Below are 23,418 nucleotides of genomic sequence, written 5' to 3' on the forward strand. Positions count from 1 at the left end.
CCTAAAATAAATCAAACAGAATGTCTGGAGCATTTCTCTATCATATTCACACATTTGTGCTTTTCCCCACAGCAATACCTACACAATCCTGCGAGCAAAAGATTACCATATGGGAACAGAGGGAATTAAAATGGTAATGGAATCCTTACCTTGACCTTGAGAGCAGGATCGGCGAGTCCCAGACAGAATGCCAAGAAGGAATTGACTAATGTTACTCAGAGTATCCACCAGCTGAGTGATGAATTGTCTCCACCCTCTTATGAGAGGTTCTTGCCACAGTGAACTGAGGGTCTCTGGTACCTCTGCCAAACACTTCCTCAACGCCATTATCAAACCTGCCAGACAAAGGGGACATGTTCAAACAAAACACAGCCCAAGGCTTGGTATGTTATAACTTTATTATTTTATTGTTTCAATCATTTGTAACTGAGTAGAACTTGGAACCCAGTCTCCCACCAACAACGTTTCTGGTAGCTTTTTGGGGAAACGTTTCACAAGAGGAATTATCAAATAAAACTTGACACCGTGGAAATATTACACGAGGCAATAGGTAAGTTTATAGGAACATCTCAAACAGCAAAACAAGACAGAGAGGTGGAGAGATTTTGGGAGGAAATTCCAGAGCTTCGGACCCAGGCAGCTGAAGTCATTGATGCCAACAGTGCCAATTAGGATACTCAAAGGGCCAGAATTAGAGGAATGCAGATACCTCAGAGAGTTGTGTGTGGCTAAAAGAGTTACAGAGATAACAGAGCTGAGCGATGTTACGGAGGTGGAAATAGGCTGTCTTGTGAAGATACGTGGTCGGAAACTCATCTCTGGGTCAAATATAACGCAAGGTTCCAAACAGTCTGATACAGCCTCATGGAGGAATTAAAAACAAGGTTGAGAATTTTTAAATTGCGGCGTTGCTTTACCGGGAGTTAATATAGGTCAGCGGGAGAAGGTTGACGGGAACAGGCGAGAGTAAAGGCATGGCATTTGGTGTGATGCAATGGTAGAGTCCCTGCCTCTGGGCCAGAAGCTCCAGGTTCCAGTCCCACTTCAGGACTTCAGTGATGGCCACGGTAAGTGTGTTAATAACGTGTCCAATTAGGTTAATTATCAGCCTGTAAACCCTTCCAATACACCTGACGACAGGTGATAAGAGTGGGAGAGTTTCTGGTCAGCTATCCTGCAGAAAGCAACAGCAAACCACTGCAGCACTTTATCAAACATAATCACGGACCAAGCAAATTTAAGTCCATGGTCATGGGAAGAGGAAAGATATGGACAACATAGTCTTGGCTGACATCAGGTTTATGGAGGGTGGAAGATGGGAATCCAGTCAGGAGTGTATCAGAAAGATCAACTCTCAAAGTGACAGAGGCATGGATGAGGGTTTCCGCAGCAGATTAACTGAGGCAGGGGCAGAGCTGAGCGATGTTACGGAGGTGGAAATAGGCTGTCTTGTGAAGATACGTGGTCGAAAACCCATCTCTGGGTCAAATATGACGCAAGGTTCCAAACAATCTGATACAGCCTCAGACAGTATCCACAGATAGAGATGGAGGCAGAGGTGAGGGAACAAGATATGCGGCAGGATCTGAAGATGATGGCATTAGTCTTCTCAAAATTTAATTGGTGTACTGAATATTGGAGAACTGGTACTGACCATGCAGCACACCAGGGAGAGAGAAGTGGAATCACAGAGTTTTAGAACATAGAACATACAGTGCAGAAGGAGGCCATTTGGCCCATCAAGTCTGCACCGACCCACTTAAGCCCACACTTCCACCCTATCCCCGTAACCCAATAACCCCTCCTAACCTTTTTGGACTCTAAGGGCAATTTAGCATGGCCAATCCACCGAACCTGCACGTCTCTGGACTGTGGGAGGAAACCGGAGCTCCCGGAGGAAACCCACGCAGACACAGGGAGAACGTGCAGACTCCACACAGACAGTGACCCAGCGGGGAATCGAACCTGGGACCCTGGCGCTGTGAAGCCACAGTGCTAACCACTTGTGCTACCATGCTGCCCTTTTCTCAGTGCTTAACCACACTAAGACCTTTACAGTCATGGTACTCTCGTCTATATGCTGCTAAGCCCAGCATTCTTAAACTCTGGTACTGGGGGACTGGAGGTGATGGTTACAGCCTTCTTGTGTGCCTATTATCTCAAAGGATGCTAAGGAGTCATCCATTCAGCCACTCTTCTACCATGGCTGACCTACAACCTAATGTCACTGGTTGACGTCGTCTTTGCAGGGGGCAATGGGGGTCCCTTTGGATTAAAGATATCTATCAATCTTAGGTTTAAAATTAACAATTAATTTTGCATCAACATGATTTCCAAATTATCATCATCCATCATCTTTAGCCAGGAAATTTGCCATATTGAGCACAAGAATTAGGAGCAGGATAAGGCAATTAGGCCCTTCGAGTCTGCTCCGCCATTCAACATGATCATGGCTGACCCTTGATCTCTATACCATATTCTCACTTTCTTCCCCTAACACTTGATGCCATTAAATCTAAAACACTATCTACCTCTTTCTTGAATACATTCAGTGACTTGGCCTCTACAGCCTTCTGTGGTAGAGAATCCCACAAGTTCACTACTCTGAGTGAAGACATTTTTCCTCATCTCAGTCCTAAATGGTCTACCCTGTATCCTTTCAACCCCCTTGTTAATCAAGTATCTATCCAGCTCTGCTTTTAAAATATTCAAAGACTCTGCTTCCTTTTGAGGAAGTGAGTTCCAGAGATTCACAACCCATTGAGAGAAAAATTCTCCTCGTCTCTTGTCCTAAATGAGTGCCCCCTTATTTTTAAATAGCGACCACTAGTTTTAGCGTGTCTGACAAGAGGAATCCTCCTCTGCATATTCATCCTTTCAAGACTCCTCAGGATCTTAAAGGTTTTGATTAAGTCACTCCTTACACTTTTAAACTCAGTGGATACAAACCTAACCTTTGTAGAACTTCATAAGATAACCTGCCCATTCCTGGTGTTAATCTACAAAACCTTCTTTGAACTGCTTCAAATGAATTTACAAAGAGACCAATAATGTGCACAATACTTCAGATGTGGTCTCACCAACTCCCTACTTTTGTAATCAATGGGATGTTCTATTAGCTTTCCTAATTACTCGCTGTACGTATATACTAGCATTTTGTGATTCATGCACCAGGACACCCAGAGCCCTCCGCACCTCAGAGCTCTGCAATCTCTCACCATTTGGATAATAAGCTTCTATTTATTCTTCTTGCCAAAATGATCAATCTCACATATTTCCACATTATACTTCATTTGCCAGTTTTCCCCCACTCACTTACTCAACCTATATCCCTTTGTAACATCCTTATGATCCCTTCACAATTTACTTACTTACCTATCTTTTGTGTCATCAGCAAATTTAGCAACCATATCTTCATCTAAGTCATTTAAATTAATTGTAAAAAGTTGATGCCCCAGCACTGATCCCAGTGGCATGCCACTCATTACATCTTGCCAACCAGAAAAATACAAATTTATGCCTACTCTCATCTTCCTGCTAGCTAGCCAATCTTCTATCCATGTTAATATGTTACTCCATAAACCATGAGCTTTTATTTTCCGCAATAACCTTTTATGTGGCATCTTATCAAATGCCTTCTGGAAATCAAAATACAGTACATCCACCAGTTCCCCTTTATCCACAGCACTTCTTCAAAGAACTCCAATAAAGTGGTTAAACATGATTTCCCTTTCACGAAACCCTGTTGATTCTGCCCTATTACCTTGAAGTTTTCCAAGTGCCCATCTTTAAATGATGGCTTCTAACATTCTAGATTTAGATTTATTTATTGTCACGTGTACCAAGGTACAGTGAAAAGTAATTGTTCTGCATACAATCCAGACAGATCATACTATACATGAAAAACATAGGATATACTATAAATGGGCAGCACGGTGGCACAGTGGTTAGCATTGCTGCCTACGGCGCTGAGGACCCGGGTTCAAATCCTGGCCCTGGGTCACTGTCCGTGTGGAGTTTGCACATTCTCCCCGTGTCTGCGTGGGTTTCACCCCCACAACCCAAAGATGTGCAGGATAGGTAGATTGGCCATTCTAAATTGCCCCTTAATTGGAAAAAATAATTGGGTACTCTAAATTTATTTTTAAAAAAGGGTATACTATAAATAAAACAATACATTTTCCCTCTGACAGATGCTAAGCTAACTGGCCTATAGTTTCCGCTTCTTGCCGCCCGCAATGAGACTTCATGGGATACACAATCAATGTTGGGTGGTATGGTGGCTAGCACTGGTGCCTCATAGCACCAGGGACTCAGGTTCGATTCCAGCCTTGGTTGTCTATCTGTGTGCACGTTGCATGTTCTCGGCCTGCCTGCATGGGTTTTCTCCAGATGCCCCAGTTTCCTCTCAGTCTAAAGATGTGCAGGTTAGGTGGATTGGCCAAGACCAACGCGCAGGTTATGGGGATAGAGTGGGCCTTGGTAGAGTGCTCTTTTGGAGGGTCGATGCAAACTCAATGAGCTAAATGACCTCCTTCTGCACTGTAGAGATTCTATGGCTGATACCCCAAGCTGCTGGAACCTGCCGCATTGCCTTGTGAAGCTAATGGTAGTCTGCCATCTTCAAACTACAGAACAGCAGCAGAGCCAAAGCTCTGTCCAGGTATAAATTGCCTGGCCCTCATCTACACGGTTTCTCCTGGAATTTCTGAACTTCGGTACCAGTGCCTACAACAGACTAATTAATTTCTATTCATGTCTCCCATCGAGTAAGTCATCGCTACTGAAAAAATAGATCACCCCGCATCAATTTCAGCTGATTAAGTTGTGTGAAGGAATAAACCATGAGACTTTTAATTCTGGACTCATGTGTAACAATAATTCCTATTTTGTCTGTGGTCTCCACCCTGTATTTCTTTCTTCTTTACCTTATCTCTCTTTTATTGTATGAATGTCAAAGAGGGATGGGTGGGGGAACTTTACGAACTTTTGTGCATGCATGTGTAAAATAAACTAATCCTCTGATTTGGATTTTGCCCTATCTCGAATTTGCTGTGGGGTTATTAACATAGGATTGGATCAATCCAAACTGAAGGGTTGGGGAAAATACACCACCACTTATAAAGGGAGAAATCAGCAAAACAAGACCCTTTCTGTGAGGAGAGAAATCAGGGTGGTTTTAATCCTCCTGCCTGTAACAAATTCATCAAGATTCCTTCAGCAACACCTTCCAAACTCTGGACCCCCATCACCGATAAGGACATGAACAGTAGACAGATGGGAACACCATCAACCGCAAGTCACCACCCTGACTTGAAAATATATCACCGTTTGCTGACTGTCGCTGGGTCAAAACTGCGGAACTTCCTCCCTAGCAGCACAGTGGATGTACTGACATGGGATGCAGCAGTTCAAGAAGGCAGCTCACCACCACCTCCTCAAAGGCAACTAGAGATGAGCAATAAATGCTGGCCTAGCCAGTGACGCTCACATCTCAAAGAAAAATGTGATTCCTCCTTGTAATTTGAGTATTATTTAATGGTGCAGTCTGTTTCACCAAGCATCCAGCTGAAGCCTTTTGTGAGAAATCAGTCTAGCTGCAGGATTGCACTGACTTTCCATTGTCTCAATGCTGACTCATTTGGTGGTGTCCCATCCCAATTAGCATCAGTCAGGCCTTCTATGTTAATTCAAAGAGAAACACTAGCTGCTGAATCTAATATCATGCCAATTCAAAAGCAACTGAAATCCAGTCTTTTTCAAGCGAAGTGGATAAAAGTCTCAAAATGTTGTAGTTAGTTACGAGCAACTGTGCATATTACCAGTGCAAGTAAGGGGGATGAGGAAGGTGTGGGGAATTAATCTTCTCCAATAATCATGCCACTAAGACTCACATGCAGAATGTGAATAGTGGTGAAGTAAACCTGCAGGCTTCACAGATCACTCCCAACAGCCTGCCCTCATCAGTAGTCAGGGTTTGCCCTCAAGCTAAATGGTCAGTGCCAGGCAGCTCCTTACCGTGCATCGGCTTGGTCCCTGCAGCCTGTAGCAGATCAGTCCGAGCCACTCTGTATTGCTCCTCCAATAGCTGATGTAGGTAGGTTACAAAGTTCAAGGGTTGAGACCATTTCTCTACAGGGGCCTCCCCCTGTGTAACAATACCGTGTAGAACCAAAATATCAGATCTAGAAGAAAGGATCAGAGAAAAGTACAAAGTGAAGCGACTTTCTGACTGACTTGACAGACTTTCCGCAATAATTCATTAGGCAAAGATCTGCCTAATCACATGGAGCAATGGTTTAAATTTCGCTAAAGGATTTGCTGTCTCTCTTACAGGGCAAGATGGGCTAAGTCACTGCAAATTGGGTTGGGTTGTAGATATGGTGGGTAGGTGGTTGAGGGGTTGTGACGGTGTGGAGATAAGGGAGATGGGGTATGGTTGAGCTGGTTGGTTGGATACAGTGGGTTGGTGGAGCGGGTAGGGGGCTGGGGTAGTTGTGGGGGGGTACAATGTAGTGGGTGCGTGGGACTGTAATAATAATAATCTCCATTATTGTCACAAGTAGGCTTACATTAAAACTGCAATGAAGTTACTGTGAAAATTCCCTAGTCGCCAAATTCCAGCGCCTGTTCAGGTAAACAGATGGAGAATTCAGAATATTCAATTCACCCAACAACATGTCTTTCGGGACTTGGTAAGGAAACCGGAGCCCCCGTAGGAAACCCACGCAGCCACGGGGAAAGCGTGCAGACTCCACACAGACAGTGACCCAAGTTGGAGTCGAACCTGGGACCCTGGCACTGTGAAACAACAGTGCTAACCACTGTGCTACCATGCCGGCCATGAGGATTAGAATAGGATTGTGCGGACATGGTGGGTGGGCGGGGTTGAAGAGGGGGTACCAGGGGGGGTTGGGGGGAGCTACAAGGTGGTTAGGTGGGATTGGAGGGGGGTACCGAAAGGGTGGGTGGAGATGCAGGGGGGTACAGGGTGGGTGGGCTGGGTTGGAAGGGGGGTACCGGATGGGTAGACGGGGTTGGAAGGGAGTACCGTTGGGTGGGCGGAAGTGTACCAGTTGGGTGGGTGGGGTTGGAGGGGCGGTATTGGTTGGGTAGGCGTGGTTGGAAGGGGGGGTACCGGTTGAGTGGGCAGGGATGGAGTCGGGGGGGGTTCAGGCAAGCTGGTGATCTGATTGGGAAGGTTTGAGGTGGAGATCCGCTTCCTGCAGCATTAATTTAAGGAGAAGTGTGATGTAGTGGTGTTGTCACTGGACTGGTGATCCAAAGACCCAGGGTAATGTTTTGGGGACCCAGGTTTGAATCCCACCATAGCAGATGGTGAAATGTGAATTCAATAAAAATTTGGATTTGAAAGTTGAATGATGACCATGAAACCACTGCTGATTGTCATAAAACCCATCTGGTTCACTGATATCCTTTAGAGAAGGAAATCTGCCATCCCTACCTGGTCTGGCCTACATGCGACTCCAGACCCACAGCAATATGGTTGACTCTTAAATGTCCTCTGAAATGACCGAGCAAGTCACTCAGTTCAAAGGCAGTTAGGGAGGCCCACAGTTAGCGACACCCACATCCCTGAACATTTAAAAATTGCTATGTTCCCTTTCAGTGGTCCCAATGTATTTCTCACTTTTGTTTTCTCACACTAGATTGAAAAAACGTTTATTATTATTATTGTGATGAATGTAGGAATTTCAGATATGTTCTATTATAGGCATTTGATGCATAAGTGTTAAACACCCGAGTTAGTATGTGACTGATGCAGTAGTCTTTTTAAGAATCCTGGTTTTAAAGGTTGGGAGCCAGGGGTACAATTAAGGCATCAAAAAAGCTTGGGCTGATGCAGTTTTGTTTGGGTTAAGGGGGGTTCTCGGTGGAGTTAATTAGATTTCAGCTTGGTAAGATGATGTAGTTACTGTTTGGAGCCCATTTTGCAGATCTTTTTGCCATTTTGCAGACGAGCAGGTCAGCTGAGTTCTAAACAGAAATGTAAGCAGAAGTCAAGCATTTAGCTCTCAATGCAGTTCAGTTAAAAGATATGACTGTAGACAGAGTAGCAGTGTTTCTTTTCAAGCGGTTCAGAATAGGTGAGCTGAAACAAGCGGAAAAGTATCTTCTGAAGAAATATAGCCCAGAGTTTCTGCATGGATCTGACAGGATTCAGATCGTTTCTTAAAAGCAGTGGGACAAGATTTCTGTTTTGCAAACAACGGGCAGGATTCCCTGAGCCCCGCGCCGGGCCGGAGAATTGCCACAACCGTGCCACGCCGCCCCGATGCCAGCACGCAATTCTCCAAGGAGCGGAAAATCAATGCCATTTGCGCTGGCGCGTTTGGAGTGGCGCGGTCGCGGGCCGCTGTCCCCGGCCAGGTGCTGATTCTCCAGCCTTGATGGGCCGAGCAGCCGCGCGGAAACGGCAGAGTCCCGCCGGCGTCGTCCACATCGGCTCGTAGCCGGCGGGAATGCTGCACGCATGGTCGGGGGACAGCTTGTGGGGAAGAGGGGGGGGCTCCTTCTCCAGGGGGGACCTCTGATGGGGTCTGGCCCGCGATCGGGGCCCACCGATCGGCGGGCCAGCCTCTCCAGCCCCGGCCCTATTTTGTTCTGCGGCTGGTCCCTGAACCCCTGCGCCATGTTGCATTGGGGCCGGCGCGTTGAAGAAGTCCCCCACGGAATGGCACGGTGCCACTGCGCATGCGCGTGTTGGCGTGGCACCCAGTCGGGGGCCAGGATCGGTATTGCCAGCGCCCGTTTCGCGCCGTCGTGAAACTTAACAGCGTTCACGATGGCGTGGACACTGCCTCCATTTTGGAGAATCCCGTCCAACATATCTGTAAAGCAGGCATTCTTGAGTTTTAGCTGTACTTTAACAGTGGAGTGACAGGTGAGATTTTTTTTTTGTTTAAGTGGGAATAAAGAAAGCAGTTAAGGGTTACTGTATTCAATGTATTGATTAGCATTGTTTAAGGGGTGATTGTAAGCTATTTTCTGGTGTAATGTTAAAGATAATTTAATTCTGGGTCAGTAATAAAGTTTGTTTTAATATACCATATCTCTATTTCTTCGTGAAAGCACACCTGGAGCGAGGTATCCTTTCCTCACAGTCTTACAAAATTAAAACAAAATATTGGGATTTCTGTCCAGTATCCTAGTCTCTGTTGGGATCTGGTCCGGAATCGTAATATTGTTATTGTTTTCACCTCTCTTACAAATTTTATGCCTTTTTAAACTCCTGGCTTGACTGTATCGAATCAATTTTATGTTGTTAATAATCAGGAGTATAATAAGAGGCTGGAGGTAGACATCAATTACAGTCCTGCTGAAAGTCTTTGACCTGAAACATTAACTCTGTTTCTCTCTCCACAGATATATCCTGACCTGCAGAGTATTTCCAGCATATTCTATTTTCATGTCAGATTTCCAGCACCTTTGATTGTAGGTGGATATTGACAGACCAGTAAAATGGGGAACAAATGGCTGATAAAGTTTGACGCAGAATTGAGTAAAGTGGTTGAATTGGTTGGAAGGGGGCAGCACGGTGGCCTAGTGGTTAGCACAACCGCCTCACGGCGCTGAGGTCCCAGGTTCGATCCCGGCTCTGGGTCACTGTCCGTGTGGAGTTTGCACATTCTCCCCGTGTCTGCGTGGGTTTCGCCCCCACAACCCAAAAATGTGCAGAGTAGGTGGATTGGCCACGCTAAATTGCCCCTTAATTGGAAAAAATAATTGGGTAATCTAAATTTAAAAAAAAAAAAAGAATTGGTTGGAAGAGTAGAGATAATATAAACTAAATGGAATACTTTTAAAGTAGATGAAGCAAAAGAGAGCTGGGGCTGCATGCACACAAATCTTTGAAGATGGTGGATCAAGTCGAGCAGGCTAAAAAAAATATATATAATCCTTAGCTAGTAAAAGAGAAATAGAGTACAATTGCCAGGAAGTCTCTTGAACCTTCACCACTAGTTAGACGTCAGTGGAGTATTGTGTCCAATTTAGGAAGGATCAAGGCTGTTTTATAGTGCAGGGGGAAGGCCAATATCAGTCGACTGATAAATTAGGATCAACGATTGATAGGCAAAACTGTAATGGAATAATGGGCTGCCTTTAAAGAGGAGGCGATTACGGCGCTGAGGTCCCAGGTTCGATCCCGGCTCTGGGTCACTGTCCGTGTGGAGTTTGCACATTCTCCCCGTGTCTGCGTGGGTTTCGCCCCCACAACCCAAAAATGTGCAGAGTAGGTGGATTGGCCACGCTAAATTGCCCCTTAATTGGAAAAAATAATTGGGTAATCTAAATTTATTAAAAAAAAGAAAGAAAAAAAAGAGGAGGCGATTTGGGAAACGTTGAAGTACGTTCCCACAAAGAGCAAAGGTAAAAGAAAGAACAAATTTACATGTATAGTGCAACCACCAGGGTCAATGAATCACATTTGAAGTATCGTCACTGTTGTAATGGAGGAAACAGAGGCCATTTGTGTACTGCAAGATCCCACATATAATAAACGGGCAGATAATCCACTTGTGTGATATGATTGAGGGATGAATATGATCAAGGCACCAGGAAGAACTTCCTTGCTCTTCTTCAAAGCAGTACTATCGGATCTTTTACATTGACCTGAGACAGCACCTCTGACAGTGCGGTACTTGGTCAGTATTGCACCGGAGCGCCAACTTAATTTTTATACACAAATCCTAGCCCGGAACCTTGTAACTCAGAGGCGAGGGTGCAACCAACCGAGCCATGACTGACGAGTTTAGGAGGGCAATCAAAGCCAGAGCTCCCTGGAGGGGAGGAAGACAGAGAGTAAGATGAAGCAGAAAAGCAGAGATTGTCAGGTTAATAATACAAGTGAGACCCTGGCTGAAAATGGAAGATTCAGAGGAGAAGGGAGAATGAGAAGGGACTGATCCAAGGAGCTAATCCAATTGCAGAGAATCAAAAGGTTTCTATAGTCACAAAAATAGTAAAAAGGTAGTAAGAGGAAGGATGGGGCTAATTAGGAACCTAAAAGGGGATTTACACATGGAGGTAAAGGGCATTGTTATGGTGGAACGGCTAAAAATTTATATAGAGGAGGTATTACAAAAGACGGCTGCAAATAAATGTTAATCAATGACGAGGAACCAACAGGATGCATCCAAGAATGTTGAGAGGGAAGTAAGGTTAGAATTGTAGATCTCCCAATCCTCCTTAGACATGGGGACGTGCTAAAAGACTGAGAATTGGAAATGTTACATCCTTGTTCAAGAAAGGGTATAAAGACAAACCATCTGCTACAGACTAGTTAGTTTAATCTTGGTGGTGGGAAAACACTAAGAACCCATAATCCAGGTCAAAATAATCACAGAATTGTTACGGTGCACAAGGCCATTTGGCTCATCTTGTCTGCACCGACTCCCCAATGAGCATCATGACTTAGTGCGATTCCCCGGAACATTGCTTCTATTCAAATAATCATCTAATGCCCTCTTGATTGCCTTGATTGAACCTGCCTCCACCACACTTCCGGACAGTGTATTGCAGACCCCAACCACTTGTGTGAAAAAGTTTTTCTCACATCACATTTGCCTCTTTTGCAAATCACTTTAAATCTGTGTCGTTTCATTCATGATCCGTTTATAAGCAGTCTCTCCCCATCTACTCTGTCCAGTCCCCTCATGATTTTGAACATCTCTATATCTATCAAATCACCTGAGTCTTCATCTCTCCAAGAAGAACAGTCCCAACCTCTCCAATTTATCCTCAAAACTGAATTTTACCCTTTATTTTGTACTGTCTCTCCGCGTTCTTCCTACCAACATGCATCACCTCACACTTCTCTACATTAAACATCATCTGTCACCTTACTGTCCACTTCACCACATTGTCTATGTCATGTTGAAGTTCTACACTGCCCTCTTCACAGTTTACAATACTTCCAAGTTTTGTAACATCCATAAACTCTGAAATTGTCCCCTTCATGCCAGGATCTTGATCAGTAATATATATCGGGAATAGCAAAGGTCCCAATACTGACCCCTGGACCATTCCATTACAAACCTTCCTCCAGCCTGAAAATTATCCATTGACATTTACTCCCTTTTTCCTATTATTCAGCCAATTTTGTATCCATCTTGCTACTGACCCTTTTATTCCATGAGTTATAACTTTCCTTACAATTCTATTGTGTGGCACTGTATAAAATACCTTCTGAAAGTCCGTGTACACCACACCAACAACATTTTCCATGTGACCACTAATTCTATCCCGAATAATTGTTTCTAGAAGCTTGTCCTCCATTGATGTGAAACTGACTGGTGTGTAATTTCTGAGCTCATCCGTACAAATATTTTTCAATGAGGGCATAATATTTGCAATTCTCCAGTCGTCTAGAACCTCTACTGAGTCTAGAGGAGACAGGAAGATCCAAGCATCTCTCCAGTTTTCATTCTCACTTCCTTCAATATCCTTGGATGCATATATCATTGAATCATAGAATTTACAGTGCAGGAGGCTATTCGGCACATCGAGTCTGCACCGGCTCTTGGAAAGAGCACCCTATTTAAGACCACACCTCCACCCTATCCCGTAACCCAGCAACCCCACCCAACCCAAGTAAATTTAGTGTGGCCAATCCACCTAACCTGCATATTGTTGGACCATGGGAGGAAACCGGGGCACCCGGAGAGAACGTGCAGGCTCCACACAGACAGTGACCCAAGCGGGAACCTGGGACCCTGGAGCTGTGAAGCAATTATGCTAACCACCATGCTACCGTGCTGCCCCGGTCTCAGTACCTGGTCAAAGTTCAGTACTAACAGTCTATTCAACACTTCCTTCTCATCAATGTTGAACCCTTCTGGGGACAGAGTTTCTCGTTTGTCGCCATGTCCTGGGTAGCAACTACGTCTTTGGTAAAGGCGAACGGTAAAATATTAATTTCATACCTCAGCTAGTCCCCGTCTCCATGTGTAAATTTCTTTCAGGTCGCTAATCGACCCTATTCCTCCTTTTACTATTTATTTGCCAATAGAAGACTTTATGTTGGCTGCCAGTCTTTACTCATAATCCCTCTTCACTTCTCTAATGTACTTCTTCACCTCCCCTCTGAACTTTCTGTATTCCTCTTGGCTCTCAACTGTATTTTCTACCTGTCATAAGCAGTTTTGCTTCCTTATCTCAATTTCTATCTCTTTCTCTCATCCAGAAAGCTCTGGATTTGTTTGCCTTACCTTTCCTTTGCCGGGAATATACCTTGACTCTGCCTGTTTGGAAGGTAGTCTGTTGTACAGTTTTTCCCGCCAACCTTTCATTCCAGTCAAACCAGCCCAGCTCTGTTCTTGCACCATTGAAGTCGGCTCTCCCCCAGTTACATAGATACAAAGAAGATAGGAGAAGGAGGAGGCCTTTTGGCCCTTCAAGCCTGCTCTGCCATTCATCACGATCATGGTTGATCATTTAACTCAATAGCCTAATCCTGTTTTCTCCCCATAGCCTTTGATCCCATTCACCCCAAATGCTATATCTAGCATCACTACTTCCTGTGATAATGAATTCCACAGGCTCACCACTATGTGTGAAGAAATGTCTCCCTATATCTGTCCGAAATGGTTTACCCCGAATCCTCAGACTGTGACCCCTGGTTCTGGACACACCCATCATTGGTAACATCTTCCCTGCATCTACCCTGTCCAGTCCCGTTAAAAGTTTCTAAGTCTCTATGAGATCACCCCTCATTCTTCTGAACTCCAGCGAGAACAATCCCAACCTAGTCAATCTCTCCTCATATGACAGTCCCGCCATTCCTGGAATCAGTCTGGTAAATCTTCGCTGCACTCCCTCGAGAGCAAGAACATCCTTCCTCAGAGAAGGAGACCAAAACTGCACACAATATTCTAGGTGTGGCCTCACCAAGGCCCTGTACAATTGCAGCAACACATCCCTGCTCCTGTACTCGGAACCTCTCGCAATAAAGGCCAACTTACCATTAGCCTTCTTTACCGCCTGCTGCTTACCTTCAATGACTGGTGCACAAGGACGCCTAAGGCCCTGCTGCACATTGCCCTCTCCCAATTTACAATCATTCAGTTACTAATCTGCCTTCCTGTTTTTGCTTTCAAAGTGAATAACCTCACACTTATCCAAATTATACTGCATTTGCCATTGATTTCTCCACTTGCCCAACCTGTCCAGATCATGCTGTAGGATCCCTGCATCCTCGTCACAATTCACCCTCCCAACTAACTTGGTATCATCTGGGGCTGGTTTAGCACAGTGGGCTAAATCGTTTGCTTGTAAAGCAAACCAAGGCCAGCACCGCGGGTTCAATTCCCATACCAGCCTCCCCGAACAGGCGCCGGAATGTGGCAACTAGGGGCTTTTCACAGTAGCTTCATTTGAAGCCTACTTGTGACGAAAAGCGATTTTCATTTCATTTGCAAACTTTGAGATGTTACATTTTGTTCCCTCATCCAAATCATTAATATATATATTGTGAATAGCTGGGGTCCCAGCACTGATCCCTGTGGCACCCCACTAGTTACTGCTTGCCAATTTGAAAAGGACCCATTAATCCCAACTCTTTGTTTCCTCTTTACCAACCAATTTTCTATCCAGCTCAATACATTTCCCCCAATCCCATGCGCTTTAATTTTGCACAATAATGTCTTATGCAGGACTTTGTCAAACGCCTTCTGAAAGCCCAAATATACCACATCGACTGGCTCCCCCTTGTCAACTGTACTGGTTACATCTTCAAAGAATTCCATCAGATTTGTCAAGCATGATTTTCCCTTGATAAATTTTGAGACGTGAAAATCTGAACATCACAGATATGCAAACTGCACCTATAAACTGGTTCAGTAATGGTCTGTGCGAGAGAAACCATGCAGCGACAGATGACGTGTTACATAAAACAGCTGATCAACTGGATTGTAAATTACAATGGCGCTAGCATGAACAGCGCATGTAAATGGTTGGAGGGCACAGTTGGTATCAATTGGTGTATGGTAAGAATCTGAAGTTTCCTTTGGTCCTCTCAATTGCTCCCCCTGTTCCAGAAGGGTTAGTTCTACGTTTTCTGTTCATTTGACTGCTTTGCATGCAAGCAGAAAGGTTTTCATTAAAGCTAAGGTTTCCGAGAAAATTCAACGACCCCTATGGCACCGCATAAGGCTTCGGGAATACAGTTTAGACAGGGAGAACTGGTTTGTTACAAAAGAGAAGGGCGGAAAGAATAGAAAGGCCCCGGCAAAGTGATAGGCAGTGAAGAAAAAGTAGTAATTGTACAAGATGGGAACCAAACTGCCCGGCTTCATAATTCGAGGTTAATTGGCACTGACTATAGGAAGAGCAGGAAAGGCCACGAGTAAATATAAACATGGGTTAAACAATGCAGGATAAAGGTCAGGGAATCAGAGCAGTGGATTGGTAGAAAATGTGGATGGTCAAAGAGTGCAGTATAAGTTCTGAAAATAATAATATAATAATAATACAAGAATAATAATATAATAATAATGATCGCTTAGTGGCACAAGTAGGCTTCAATGAAGTTACTGTGAAAAGCCCCTGGTCACCACATTCCGGCGCCTGTTCGGGGATAATGAATCGGGAAGGGATTGTGATCCCAGCAAATGACCATAAAAAATAGGAACAGGAGTAGGCTGTTTGGCCCTCAAGCCTGCTCCACCATTCAATAGCATCATGGCTGATCCGACATTTCACATGCCCACTTTCCCGCCCTTTCCCCATAACCCTTGATTGTCTTACTGATGAAGAATCTATCTCAGCCTCAAATATACACAAGGAGTCTGCCTTCACAGCTCTCTGTGGCAAAGAGATCCAAAGAACTCAATCCTCTGAGAGAAGAAATTCCTCCTCATCCCAGTCTTAAATTGGCACCCCCTTTATTCTGCGACTCTGCCCTCTGGTCCTAGCATCTCCCATGAGGGGAAACATTCTCTCAGCATTTACCCTGTCAAACCCTTTAAGAATCCTGTATGTTTCAATGAGATCACCTCTCAGTCTCAACCCGTTTAACATTTGCTCATAAGACACTCCCTCCATACCAGGGATCATCCTACTGAACCTTCTCTGAACTGCCTCCAGTGAAATAATGTATTTCCTTAAGGGATCAAAACTGCTCACAGTACTCCAGATGTGGTCTTACCTGTAACTTGTACAGTTGCAGCAAGACTTCACTATTCATATACTCCAACCTCTTTGAAATAAAGATCCATTCCATTAGCCTTCCTGATTACCTACCGCATCTGTGTGCTGGCTTTCTGTGTTTCATGCACAAGTACCCCCAAGTTCCTTTGTGTTGCAGCTTTCTGCAGGTTTTTTTCCATATAAATAATACCCTGATCTTTTGTTTTCCCTTCCAAAATGAACTTGATATTTTCCCACATACTCCATTTGACAACTTTTTGCCCATTGCTTAACCCATCAATACATCTTTGCAAACTGTTTGTATCCCTCTTGCAACCTGCTTTTCCACCTCCCGCTTTGTTGTCTGCAAGATTGGCTACAGAATATTCACTTCCTCCCTCCAATTTATTAATATATATTGTAAACAGTTGCTGTCCCAGCACTGATCCCTGTGGGAACCCCATTGGTTACAAGTCGCCAGCCTGAAAAAGAACCTCTTATCTCCACTCACTGTTTCCTGCCCATTAGCCAATTCTCTATCCATGCCAATATACTACCTCCAACATCATGGGCTCTTATCTTATGACTTAACCTTTTGTGAGGTACCTATTTGAACTCCTTCTGGAAGTCCAAATATAACATATCTACTGGTTCCCCTTTATCCACTCTGGTTGTGACTTCCTTAAAAAACTCTAATAAATTAGTCAGCCACAATTTCACTTTCATGGAGCCTTGCTGATTCTGCTTGATTAGATTCTGATTTTCCAAATGTGCTGCTATTACTCCCTTAACAATTGATCTCACATTTTTCCAACAATAAAAAGTAGGTTAATCAGCCTATAGTTATTCACATTTTATCTCCCTTTTTGAATAGGGCAATTTTTCCAATCCTACGGTACTTCTCCAGAATCCAAGGAAGTTTGGAAAATTACAACCATTGCATCCACTATCTCTGTTGCTAATTCTTTTAGTATCCTACAATGCAAGCCATCAGGGCCAGGGAATGTAACTGCCTTTAGCTCCATTACTTTAATCTCTAACTTGCAGAAGGACCTGATCATATTGCAGGGAAGATTGTGTAGCAGCAGACCAGGATGATAGAAGGGGGTGAATCGAGGTCACAGCTTGACCAGAACAAGAACTACAGACAAGCTAGAAATGTCAACTAGAAGTGGGAGTCCCCATTGTAGAGACATTTCAGAAGCTGCCAATATATTGGAAGATAAGCTAATCATAGAATTTACAGTGCAGAAAGAGGCCAGTTGGCCCATCGAGTCTGCACCAGCCCTTGGAAAGAGCACCCCATTTAAGCCCACACTTCCAACCTATCCCATCACCCAATAACCCCCACTTAACCATTCTGGACACTAAGGGCATTTAGCGTGGCCAATTCACCTAACCTACACATCTTTGGACTGTGGGAGGAAACCTTATAAAAGGATAAACAAAAAGTTGGAAAGAATTAAGATTATATACTGAAATTCTACACAGCGGACAGCCAGTCTTGTCACATAAAAAGAGAAAAGGTGCTCCCTGAAGGCACATCTGCGACTAGTTTGGGGTTTTGTAGAAAGTCTTGGGGATCAAGATATTAGAGTGGACTCCCTACTGCAGGGAAAATTATTTTATCTTTTGGCCACTTTTTAAAAAAAATTCATTCACAGGATGTAGAACGCCTACATCCTGTGAATGAATTTTTTTTTAAAAGTGGCCAAAAGATAAAATAATTTGGTTAGGCCAGCATTTGTTGCCAATCGCTAGTTACCCTTGAGAAGGTGGTGGTGAGCTGCAGTCCCTGAGGTGCAGGTACACCTACAGGGCTGTTAGGGAGGGAATTCCAGGATTTTAACCCAGCAACAGTGGAGGAACAACGATATATTTCCAAGTCAGGGTGGTGAGTGGCATGGAGGTGATGGGGTTCCTATATATCTGCTGCTCTTGTCCTTCTAGATGGTAGTGGTCATGGGTTTGGAAGGTGCTTCCTAAGGAACCTTGGTGAGTTCCTGGAGTGCATCCTTTAGATGGTACACTTGGCTGCCAATGTCGGTGTTGGAGGAATTGAATGTTTGTGGATGGGATATCAATCAAACAGGCTGCTTGTCCTGGATGGTGTTGAATTTCTCGAGTGTTGTTGGAACTGCATTCACCCAGGCAAGTGGAGAGTATTCCATTACACTCCTGACTTGTGCCTTGTAGCTGGTGCACCAACTTTGGGAAGTCAGGTGAGTTACTCGCTATAGGATTCTTAGCCTTTGACATGCTCTGGTAGCCAGAGAAAATGCTGGAAAATCTCAGCAGGTCTGGCAACATCTGTAGGGAGAGAAAAGAGCTAATGTTTTGAGTCCAGATGACCCTTTGTCAAAGCTAAAAGACAGAGAAAGTGGGAAATATTTATACTGTGGAGTGAGAATGAAAGATGATTCATAGCCACAGACAGAACAAAATGTGTGAAAGGCCAAGCAGCAGAGAAACTAACATCAGAGGGTAAACTGTGCCAGATGTAGATGTGGGGGGAAGGGGAAGAAAAGGGGAGAAAGGGTAAGGAAAAGGTGGATAAGATGGGGGGGGGGGGGGGAAATAAATATAAAGAAAGACAAGAAAGAAATAAAAGGTAAAAGACAGTTAAAATGAAATGGGATGAAAACAAAGGGATCAATGTGGGGTGGAGCTAATCATCTGAAGTTGTTGAATTCGATGTTGAGACCGGAAGGCTGTAGCGTGCCGAACCGGAAGATGAGATGTTGTTCCTCCAGTTTGCTTTCACTGGAATATTGCAGCAGGCCAAGGACAGACATGTGATAACATTTATATGACTAGCCCAGTTCAGTTTATTGTCAATAGTAACCCCCAGGATGTTGGTAGTGGGGGAATTGAGTGATGGCAATGGCATTGAATGTCAAGAGGCAGTGATTTAATCCTCTCTTGTAGGAGATGGTCATTGCCTGCCACACGTCAGCCCATTTCTGGATATTATCCAGGCCTTGGTGCATTTGGACATCCGAGTATCGAAAGAATCATGAGAGGTGCTGAACATTGTGCAGTAATCAGTGAACATCCCCCACTTCAGATCTTTTGAAGGAAGGAAGGCCATAGATGAAGCAGCTGAAGGTGGTTGGGCCGAGGACACTACCCTGAGGAACTCCTGCAGTGATGTCCTGCAGCTGAGATGATTGGCCTCCAACCACAGGAACCATCTTCCTTTCTGCCAGGTATGATTCCAATTAGTGGAGAGTTTTCCCCCTGAATGGTTTTAAAAGGGGTAGCAATTAAACAGGCTGCTTTGTCCTGGATGATGTTGAGCTTTGAGTGCTGTTGGAATTGCACTCACCCAGGCAAGTGGAGAGTATTCCATTCTCCAGTTTTGCTAGGCTACTTGATGCCACATGGTCAAATTCTGCCTTGATGTCAAGGGCAGTCACTCTCACCTTACCTCTGGCATTCAGCTCTTTTGTCCATGATTGAACAAGGCTGTAATGAGGTCAGGAGCTGAATGACCCAGGCAGAACCCAAACTGAGGATCCGTGAGCAAGTTATTGCTGAGTAAGGGTTGCTTGATAGCAATGTTGATGACCCCTTCCATGATGACTCCCTGCCTTGGAATGTGACCCAGAGTTTGGCCGAGTACAGCATCCTAAATTTTACGCTGTTCTTGTACAGGGCAGCCTTCGTCCTGTTGAACTCTGCCCGGCACTTGGCCAGGGCAGCCCCAAAGTCCTTGTAGATCCTGATCTGGTGACCTCCCCAGTTACAGTTCTTTGTCTGCCCCGCCCAGCGCAGGATTCTTTCCCGGTCATGGTACCGGTGCATTTTAGCGATTATCACCTTTGGCTGTTCCCCGGCTCTGGGCTTTGGACGAAGCAGCTGGTGGGCTTGGTCTATTTCTGGTGGGTTGGGGAAGTTATACCTTCCCAACAGATTGCCCAGCATTTGGGCCACAGAAACCATGGCATTCCTACCTTCAATCCCCTCCGGCAGGCCCTCAATCTGCACGTTTTGGTGCCATGATTGGTTTTCCTGATCCTCAATCTTTCCTTTCAGACTCCCCTGCGACCAGTCTTGATATTTCCTTTTCCAGGGCGGCAATCCTGTCGTCCTGGTCTGTTGAAGCCTCCTCTAGCTTCTTTATGGTGCTTTCTTCAGCTTCCAGTCACCTCTCCGCCTTGTCTAGGGACATCTGCACGGATGCCAGAGCTTCTGTGACTGCCAGCCAGACCGCAGCCTGGATAAAAGGAAATTACTGCGATTGCTGGAATCTGAAACCAAAAAAGAAAAGCTGGAAAATCTCAGCAGGTCTGGCAGTAACTGTAGGGAGAGAAAAGAACTAACGTTTCGAGTCCAGATGGCTTTGTCAAAGGGTCATCTGAATTCGAAACATTAGCTCTTTTCTCTCCTTGCATATGCTGCCAGACCTGCTGAGATTATCCAGCATTTTCTTTTTGGTAACCGCAGCCTGGATGTTGGTTTTCAGCTCCTCGCTGTGTTCTCGCAGTTCCCTTGAGAGAAACATCCTCCAACCATCCCTGTGTGAGGGAGGCTCCTTATGCGGCGGGTCAGTCCTTCTCGTTCTGGCGAGGCCTGGGTTTCGCTGCCTTGTGCGCCTTCCAGCTCAGCCATTTGCTTCTCCTGGCTTTTTCCACTTGTTTCTACACATCCGCTGGAGTGGTTGCTGTTTGGCATCGCCCTTCGCGCTGATGTTGGTTGAAGTGCGAGAATACTTTTTTCCTTTGTATTAGCGGCTAGATTGGGTGAAGGAGCCTTTCGGGTTCACAGGAGTACCCTCCAAATCTGCGCTGAGCATGATGCCTGTCTAACCTAAAACCTTCTGCACTTCCGGGATCCATATCCTTTTATTCCCATCCTATTCATGGATTTATCAAGATGCCTCTTAAACGCCGCTATCGTATCAGCTTCCCCCACCACCCCCGGCAGCGGGTTCCAGGCACTCATCACCCTCTCTGTTAAAAACATGCCTCGCACATCTCCTGAAAACTCACCCCTCGCACGTTAAACCAATGTCTCCAAGTAATTGACTTTTCCACCCTGGAAAAGAAAATCTGACTATCCATTCTGTCCATGCCATTCATAATTTTGTATACCTCTATCAGGTCACCCCTCAACCATTCCAGTATCCGAGTTTATATTCATAGTTAATACCTTCCAGACCAGGCAACATCTTGGTAAACCTCTTCTGTACCCTCTCCAAAGCATCCACATCCTTCTGGTAGTGTGGCGATCAGAATTGTACACAATATTCCAAATGTGGCCTAACTAAGGTTATGTAGAGCTGCAGCATGACTTGCCAATTTGTATACTCAATGCCCCGACTGATAAGATATGTGTGCCGTCTTGACCACCTTATTCACCTGCATTGCCACTGGGCCTGTATGCCCAGATTTTGCTGCCTGCCAATACTCCAAAGGATTCTGTCATTTACTATATAATTCCCGCCTGTATTACACCTTACAAAATGCATTAACTCACTTTTGTACAGATTAAACTCCATCTGCCATTTTTCCACCCAAGTCGCCAACCAATTTATATCATGCTGTATCCTCTGACAATCCTCTTCACAATTTGCAACTCCACCAATCTTTGTGGCGTCCGCAAACTTACTAATCAGATCAGCTACATTTTCCTCCAAATTGTTTACATATACTACAAACTGCAAAGGTCCCAGAACTGATCCCTGTGGAACACCACCAGTCACAGCCTTCCATTCAGAAAAGTATCTTTCCACTGCTACCCTCTCTCTTCTGTGACTGAGCCAGTTCTGTATCGACCTTGCCAGCTCACCTCTGATCCTGTATGACTTCACCGCCTATACCAGTCTGCCATGAGGGACCAAGCTCACAGGGCTAATTGCTGGCTTTGAAAGCAGACCAAGGCAAGCCAGCAGCACGGTTCGATTCCCGTAACAGCCTTCCCGAACAGGCGCCGGAATGTGGCGACTAGGGGCTTTTCACAGTAACTTCATTTGAAGCCTACTCGTGACAATAAGCGATTTTCATTTTTTTCATTTCAATGGCATTATTGACATCCATGTAGACAATATCCACTGGCCTTCCTTCATCAATCATGTTCTGCATTTCCTTCAAAAATTCGATCAAGTTAGTGAGACACAACTTCCCCTTCACAAAACCATGCTGCTTATCGCTAATAAGTCCATTTGTTTCCAATGTGAGTAAATCCTGTCCCAAATAATCTTTTCCAATAATTTCCATACCACTGACACAAAACTCACTGACCTATAATTTCCTGGATTATCCCTGCTACCCTTCTTAAACCAGAACAACATTGGCAATTCTCCAGTCCTCTGGGACCTCACCTGTAGCCAATACTACAAAGATTTCTGTCAAGGCCCCAGCAACATCGTCCCTTGCCTGGGGTAGATCCCATCAGGTCCTGGGGGCTTATCTACCTTAATGTTTTTTTAAGACGCCCAACACCACCTCAATTTTGAAATTGACATGATCCAGGCTATCTACACACCCTTCCCTAGACTCATCATACATTGTTGTTTCACAGCTCCAGGGTCCTAGGTTCATTTCCCGGCTTGGGTTACTGTCTGTGTGGAGTCTGCACGTTCTCTATACATCTGCGTGGGTTTCCTCCGGGTGCTCCGGTTTCCTCCCCCAAGTCCCGAAAGACGTGCTTGTTAGGTGAATTGGACATTCTGAATTCTCCTTCTGTGTAACTGAACAGGCGCCAGAGTGTGGTGACTAGGAGATTTTCACAGTAACTTCATTGCAATTTTAATGTCAGCCCACTTGGGACAATAATAAAGATTATTATTATTGGTATCACAAGGAGAGACCTTCAGGAATTCTTATCATGCACATGGATAACGTTCTGTGCGGGGGTAAAACTGAACAATGGTGATTGATTAATTGAAGGAGTTCAAGGTTGGAAGCCAGGCTCCAAGTGCTTTTAAATGTATAGATTTAAATATTAAGCAAAACAAGTCAGGAGTGGCATTAAACCAACCATCCTATCTAGAAAATACTAGTTGTATCCTAATTAATCATGTCAGATCTTCACAAAAAGAGCAGCCAGTATCGAAGGTAGAAACCGATCAATTTAGAAATTTAATTGGACAATTGAACTGTTATACACTCAAAGTAGACCTGATGAAGGGCAGCACGGTGGCCTAGTGGTTAGCACAGCTGTCTCACGGCGCTGAGGTCCCAGGTTCGATCCCGGCTCTGGGTCACTGTCCGTGTGGAGTTTGCACATTCTCCCCGTGTCTGCGTGGGTTTCACCCCCACAACC

At 44.8% G+C, this 23,418-nt stretch overlaps 1 protein-coding gene across 7 annotated transcripts in view; it reads right to left on the reverse strand.

Moving 5' to 3' along the window:
• si:ch211-225b11.4 (thyroid adenoma-associated protein homolog) overlaps positions 1-23,418 on the reverse strand; it is a 188,859-nt gene that overhangs the window by 81,285 nt on the left and 84,156 nt on the right. For all 7 annotated transcript variants that reach the window (XR_005460320.1, XR_005460324.1, XR_005460317.1 and 4 more), the window contains exons 15-16: positions 6,019-6,185; positions 150-335 (exon numbers count right to left, since the gene is read on the reverse strand). Coding sequence is in view for 1 of the 7 variants with exons in the window: in XM_038794198.1 (XP_038650126.1) it covers positions 150-335; positions 6,019-6,185 (353 nt within the window). In the remaining 6 variants the exon portion in view is untranslated. The remainder of the gene's footprint in view (positions 1-149; positions 336-6,018; positions 6,186-23,418) is intronic.

The sequence above is a fragment of the Scyliorhinus canicula genome, chromosome 1, assembly GCF_902713615.1.
Source record: "Scyliorhinus canicula chromosome 1, sScyCan1.1, whole genome shotgun sequence".
NCBI classification, from domain to species: domain Eukaryota; kingdom Metazoa; phylum Chordata; class Chondrichthyes; order Carcharhiniformes; family Scyliorhinidae; genus Scyliorhinus; species Scyliorhinus canicula.